Source organism: Rhagoletis zephyria, unplaced genomic scaffold (assembly GCF_001687245.7).
Source record: "Rhagoletis zephyria isolate East Lansing unplaced genomic scaffold, Rhagoletis_zephyria_1.1 Rzeph_scaffold_00781, whole genome shotgun sequence".
NCBI lineage: Eukaryota > Metazoa > Arthropoda > Insecta > Diptera > Tephritidae > Rhagoletis > Rhagoletis zephyria.
In genome coordinates, this window is record NW_016157865.1 from 178,353 (window position 1) to 185,842 (window position 7,490).

A 7,490-nucleotide genomic window follows, 5' to 3' on the forward strand; every position below is an offset into this window, starting at 1 on the left:
TCAAAGCATACTGAGCATCTTTCTCTTTGACACCATGTCTGAAATCCCACGTGATCTGTCAAATACTAATGCATGAAAATCCTAACCTCAAAAAAATCACCCGTTACATATGTATATAATAAAATATATGTAGCATTAACCTCTTTCCACTTTTCCGGGGTTTTATCAGGCCCATACATTGCGTTGAGATTCCTGGCAACTTCATTCCACAATCTTTTCTGAGCTTGTGGGTCTGATGGTGTATTTTTGCCACTAATAATTAGCGGGTTATTTTTAACGAATTGAACATACCATTTCAATTGCGATTTTGTTATTCGCGTATATTTTCTGAAAAAAATCTTAATTTAGTTTTAAATTTCTAATAAAATAAACAAAACTTACTTCTTTTCCGCAGCCTCAGCCATTTCATTTTCTTTTGTTTTGCTTTTGAATTGTCAAAAGCAAATTTGACAGCTTGTTGTATTGTCAAATTATGCGGTGCTGCCACTGGTTTATAAAATGTTGTAACCATTGGTCTAGAATGCCAAAATTAATTTCGGTTGTTATAAACCAGTAGCAAAATTTACTTTACTAAATGCAACTCCATTTCTGCATTAAGAATCTAAATGCTAAAACCAACTCGTTGATCTTCAATTTATGCTCAACTCTGCTTATCTTGTTTCCTAATTAATTAAGGAAATTTTAATTGGCAGCAGCGACAAATAAATATATACACAAAAAAAATATTCGGTTATGGTTAAAACAATTCCAGTTTTTGTATTGAATTTTTGTATTAAAATTAATTTTTGCCTTTTCTGTAGGATTTTTTGCACATTATTTTCTCCGTGAGAATTGATCGTGATAGATCCGGATCTGAATAAGCGACTGGAACACGGCTGTTTGTCAAAAGCATACGATTTCGAACTCGCGTAAATGTACATTTGCTAAATGCTATGGCATGAACGCTCTTCGAAAAAATATGTTCGAAAGTGCTAAATGTTGCGTTTTAAATGCAGCAAAAACGCTGCATAAGACTGTATATGCATTTATTTATTTCTTGTTTGTTTTAAAATGTACAGACTACATATATGTATGTATGTAAATATTTTGTATTCGAAACATTTAATCTTAAATAAATGAATTGTATGATTTCAGAATGCGTTTTTGTAATTGAAATTTATTTGGTAGGTTGTAAACGATTATGGTCAGATTTGGGAAGAAAATTGGTAGGGGAAAAAAATTGTTAGTGGCAACGCTGACACAAACACGTGAAAGGCAAACGGTCTAGCAATGCGTGGCAGTGATCGGACTTCTACCACATTGTGTTAGATCTGCCACTTTTTTGAGAGTCTACCACATCTACCACTCAAGGTCTGAAATCTACCACATATTCGCGTTTTTGAGTAGTTTTATTTTTGCTTGACATAATTTTCTTAACTTTAAGAGCAAAGATTGTCCAACACTAAACGTTATATGGTAACAAAAATGATATAATACAAGATTCCGCAATCCCGACGACGATGAAATTTCTCTAGTTAAAGTAAACAAAGCCGAATGGGAGGATAAAATAAACTGTATGTACTATTACATATTTTCAGTAATCAATTTTTCGACAAGAAACGTGGTTGTATTGTTTTAAATTGCAAAATACATATATGATTTATAAAAATAATTAACAGCGATAATGTTTAAAAACGACGATTTTTGTGAAGGTATTAGCAAATTTAAGATCATCTAAGGTTTCCGAGGCGTTGTTTTTCTTAAGAATTGTCAAAATCTTCACATCCTAATTAGCTATTTCTGGATATCTTATCTTAATATGAAAGGAAATGCTTTACACTGTCAAGGAAAAAAATTGCCAAAACTCAACGCAATTCTTAGCAACTTCAATCTTGCACTTTATTATACTAAAATTAAATTTTTTTTAGAGTCTAATTAAAAAGTTTGCAATTTAGGTGAAACCTTGCAGAATTTTTTTAATTTTTGTACAAAGTTTGATATAAACCCAGAGATCTACCACAGTTTTTTGAAATCTACCACATTTTTTTCCAGATTCTACCACACAGAATTTTTTTGAAGTCCGATCACTGATGCGTGGTATTGTTGATCAACTTAATACTTTAATTCAGTAGTCGGCATTCTAACCCGCGTTGCCGCTTTGGTAATATTTTACCAAAACTGGTAATTTTTTTGCCAAAACTGGTAATTTTCTCTTTTTAGAACGAGGTTGGTAATTTGGTATTTTTTTTTCAATTTGGTAATTTTTTTCAACGTAAGTCCCTTCTTTTGAATTTTTAATACTAACTTATTACTTATAAAATTTATAACTTTGAACCTTCTTACAATTGCACAAAACAAAAAAAATTTGCTTATGTACTTACATATGTATGTGTCTACACCTTAAAAGAGCCAAAAATTTAAAGGGATCTTCAATGTAAAAATTTGCCTTGACATCTCAGAACTTTTAGTATGAGTTCGCAATATAGCAATTTAAGGAAACAACCCATTTTTCAGAATATGGCGGCTCGATCACAGCCCCTACAGTCCCACAAATCAGGGTTTTGGATCATTTTTACCTTCCAGAACCAAAGGTGAAAGAAAATAATTTCACAGGACTAACTCAAATTTTGTGATTAAATACGAATGTCACCCATTTATAAAATTGTAAAAGTAAATTTTATCTATCGTTTAACGATACATTTGTTGGTTTCATGTTTTGGTTTTAAGTTATGTAAAATACTTTATGTAAAAGACTGTATGTTACAGCCCATTTCCACCCAACGCTGAACTACACTTAAGAGTTTAGATAATTTTAACAAGAGGTGATCTGCAAGGTTTATTTATTCGTTTTTATTATTTTCCTTTCATTTGCTTGTACTTAATATGAGCAACTACCTCCTTCGAGTTGTAATCTGCTTTTTTCCTATAGGCATAAACTGCAGTGGAAATGAACTATTAAACATCTTAACTTAACATCATAAATGTTTGTAAATCTCTGAGCGATTTTTTTGTGTTATGTTTAAAAATATTTGTGAATTGTTATAGTCGGAACACATTCAAAAGGATAACCACAGCTGTAAATTGTTCATCTTCGTTATCTAAGCGCTCTGTCGATGGTGATTTGAATTTTTTGAACGCGGCAGCGTTTTATGAGTTTGTTATAAAATAAGAGGAAGAACTCATCTTTCGGTCGAAAAATATAAATAGATCTAAGCTGGCCACAATCCCAAACGTGATGTAGTTCAGTCGTCGCCAAAATAATTATCTACATACGTCGAAAAATAATTTCCAATTTATTTAGAATATTATGCTCATAAAAATTTGCTAATTTTTTTCTGAGTTTGGTGATTTTTTTTTAGAGGTTTGGAAAAAAATTAAAAATATTTGTTGCAACACTGATTCTAACACATTCTAACGACAAGAATGACCCAGCAAGAACAGTGACGGTCACGCGTGCCCGCTAAGTTCGGCACGTTTTGCTATCACATTCTTAATAGTGAATCAAAAATGCTCCCAGAAGTTTTGTGTACGTGTGATTTTTCAAACCAAATAGTTTGCCTGCTTGCTCATATGTGAAAAGATTAGCTTGACTACTTACTCATATGCGAAAGATAGCTCGCACGAAAAAACAATAGATGGCACTCCAATCAAAAATTACACTGTGAGACAAATGGTAGGGGTCAGTGATCGGGAAGGGTTCAACCTACCGGGGAAAGTTATATCGGTAAAAAAGAAGTTATACGTGTCCCGGCGTTTCGCTGGGTCACGTCTAGGAATCGAGATATATCGATTTGAAGTTAGTAACTATCATATAGGGGAAATTGTCACCTTTGGTGGTCTTTTTTTTTTCGTCATTGAACTACAATTATTTACTTTTGAATTAATAACACAATACTATTTTATCCTTCTGATTTAAAATTTTTTTATTTCAGACGGATGACAAATTATCTTTTAATGAATATATGAGTAGTCCACTGCAAACAGCGTTATGTGATTTTATAAAAGTAAGCCATAAATTAAAAAAAAAGTCTACGACAACAAGTAACATCCGAACTGTATCTTTTTTTATTACCTGAAAATTTGGATAATACCATTAAAAATATAAAATTGCAGTATGGTAGATTTGCAAATTTTATATTTAAAAATTTAATATTGCAAGTTTTGAAACAGTAACTTTTACATAGCTAGCTTTTTTAGCTTTTCGCGTTCTCTCCTCTAGGAAGATTGGTTTGCTTCTTTTTTGCGACCTCTTCCACTAGGCACCGAAACTACCACGTTTCTTGTAGTTTTCTAAGTTCATACGAAGAGGAGACTTTTGAAAGTGTATAAATAAGTATTATAGCGACTTTTGCAAGAGTAGTTAACATTTCATGCTATTTTTTCAGAATATAGAAAAATTTTTCACTCTGCTGTTAATGGACATGAAACCCACCAAAAACTAAAAATCGAACAAAAATTTACATAGCGCACTTTGCAAGTGGACTACTCAATTGTTGAATATGCTATCTTATTTGTCCCTTCTTTTTATACAATTTAGGAGCGGCTGAATGGTTTAACGATGTTAGCGGTACATAATGATGTGCCGATTACAACACAAGAAGTAATTGAAAAAATGTGTGTTAACAACGAAGATTAAAATCGCTTTATAAGTAATAAGATTTTGTAGACTTTGTACATAAATAAATGTAAATAGATATGCGTAAATATATAAATTTGCAGATATATTCAATGTGTAAAAACTGAAGTGTATACTAACGAAACTTCTACAAAACAAAACTGCCCTGCAGTGAAAAATTATCAATTGTTAAAAATAACCAACTTATAGTTAGCTTTTTGGCGAGATTTCGATTAATACCTCACTTTTAATTAGCTATGACAAAACCAACTTAAAGTGAATTGTAAGGTCGTGCAGGAGTCATGCAGACGCAATCGGGAGTTGGTTTTCTTTACAAGTTTCTATTAAATATCCTCATACAAAAATTACTTTCAATACACTTTTTTTCTGAACTTCGCAGATTCTTTTTCATATTCAGGACAAATAAAAGGAAGATCGAAATTTTATACTATCATTTTGAAGTTATGTCTGACGGTGTTCGAATATGGGGCCACCCAGAGCCGAATATGTAAACAAATATGAAATGTAATAAAATAAAGTAATTAAATAAGTAAATAAAAAAGTAAAAAAACAAAAAATATTTTGTTTTTCTTATTGATATTTCATGTCCAAAAGTAGTTAGTTACAAGTTAGTTGACATGTAATGCAGAGGTATCCAGGTCTGACTCTTTTGCGGCCATCGCCCCACAAAAGTAGTTAGCTTTTTTCGAACAAAATACACAGTTAATAGTTAGCACTAGTGTTCGCGTAAACAGACTAAAGTTAGGTATAAGCTAACGTCACTCCCTGCAGGGTGGACTACAAACTAATTAATTAAAATGGTGTAGTAATTTAATTTTTTAAATTTAAATAAAGTAGGAATTCCCCATGGAATAATCGAGTAGACAAAAAATATATAACGGTAAAAATGGCACATACTGTATGTGACATACATACATATATGAAAGAATGCCCACAGGCGACGCCTCTAGCCATTGTGTATCACAACTTTAAGTTATCGATGCAAATTTTTTAAACCCCCCTTCGCGAAATCCTGGCTACGCCACTGGTATACATATACAGATACATAAATACATAACAGGTACACGTATACCTGCGGTCAACTAATTAGCATCGAAATTCAAAATTATATTATGCAGAACTTATATGTTTGTTTATTTATTTTTAATAATTTTAATTTAAAACATGCTTCAATTTATCCCAGAAACCAAATACATAAATAAAAGTTTAAAACCTTGCACAAATTTCAAAAAATTACTCAAACTTAAAAACATTTTCATCAAATTTCCAAATTTTTAATCAGAATATTTAGAAAATTTTCGGGAATGCAGTTTTGTAGCCCATTCAGTTTTAGTGTTGATTTTTTTGTGGAGGGTGTTGCGGATTTTTTTTACATAAAAATAGATTTTCATTATGCGTTATATGGAAGAAAATCCGCAGCACCCCCACAAAAAAATCAACACTAAAACTGAATGGGCTACAAAATTGCATACCCGAAAATTATCTAATTATTCCGATTAAAAATCTGTAAATAGTTAAATTGAAAAATTAATGAGAAATATGAGGAATAGCTACGTTCCAGATGCTTCACGATTTGCAGGTTTTACATGATTTGCAGGAAAAGCTGTTTTCTCCATTAGTAAACCTTATGGAAGGTGGTCACCTGGAACGGCTTCCTGTAAAAACCTGCAAATCGTGAAGCATCTGGAACGCAAATAATATTAGAAAATTCCTACCCTCGTTTTTTTGCGTTTGTGTCTCGTTCGCTGTTGGGAAGCAAATCTCCCTGCCTTTGACTTTTACAATCAACTCCGATATGTAATGGAGTGACTGTTTCGCGGTCAGATTGACTCATAACAGTTAGGCAATTGCTACCGACACATTTCTGGTATGACCCGTGAGAAAAAAATATAAGGTTGCTAGAAATCTTAGATAAAATGGCAACGATGTCTTCTGCCTGAAATGATTTCCTATTAATAAATTGTTCATAAAAATTAGCATCTTACTTATCATACTTACTTGTCATATGGTGCCAATTCATTTATTAGCTCTAAACAAATGGATTTCTTTAGCCGAAAATGTTGTATAAAACGGTTGTCTTCTAAATTAAAGGGGTCGTTTCTTTCCCGCAAACTTCTCAACATGTCTCTTCTTATATATTTTTCCTGATCCTCAATAATCAGTAGACGCAGAATTTGTCTGTACATTTTTGTGTTACTTTTTATTTCAGTGAAAAATGCAAAACTAAACAGCTGATTGCTTGTTACCTCCTATTTCGTAGGTAACAAAATTTACCAAGTAACAGCGAACTCAGAATACGGAATAGGAACAAAAGTTACCGAAAGGTAAATTTTAGTACCAAAGTAAATTTTATTACCACTTTAGAATAGACCTGTTAGAGTAGCATTTAGAGCTAAATGTGCTTTTACGCGTAAGCAAAAACAGCTCATTAGGCACAGAGATGAGATCATTTAACGTTTCTTGGTCGTATGAATTATATAAATATGTACATGTTATGTACCAATAAGTTTAATTTCTTAAAAGTAAATTTAAATCATTTAATTACACATGCAAATCTTTTGCAGCTGACCACACATAGTGCGGGCCATTTTTGTTTACAAAGATCCTTGCATAACATTATGCTATTGATACTGTCAATCTTATGTTTATTTCTTAGTTTAGTTTTTATCAAAGAAACCGTTGAAAATTTGCGTTCTACAGCAGCAGAGCTATAGGGTAATGAAATTATATTAAAAACAAAATTGGCGAGATGCATGAAGCTATTTTCATTCATTCCATTTTTATTAGAATAAACTTTTTCCTAAAACATACATTGACTTTACTTTTCATAAACATCTCAGCTTTCGTTCCAACAGAAATTTCAGATATTTTAACA

General features: G+C 31.9%; 1 protein-coding gene across 2 annotated transcripts in view; it reads right to left on the reverse strand.

Annotated features, from left to right (window-relative positions):
* Window positions 1–449, reverse strand: part of LOC108361516 (cholecystokinin receptor-like) — a 32,514-nt gene extending 32,065 nt beyond the window's left edge. For both annotated transcript variants that reach the window (XM_017614146.1, XM_017614145.1), the window contains exons 1-2: window positions 382–449; window positions 141–327 (exon numbers count right to left, since the gene is read on the reverse strand). In XM_017614146.1, the coding sequence (XP_017469635.1) occupies window positions 141–327; window positions 382–404 (210 nt within the window). In that variant the 5' untranslated portion in view covers window positions 405–449. The remainder of the gene's footprint in view (window positions 1–140; window positions 328–381) is intronic.
* Between the last annotated feature and the right edge of the window lie 7,041 nt (window positions 450–7,490).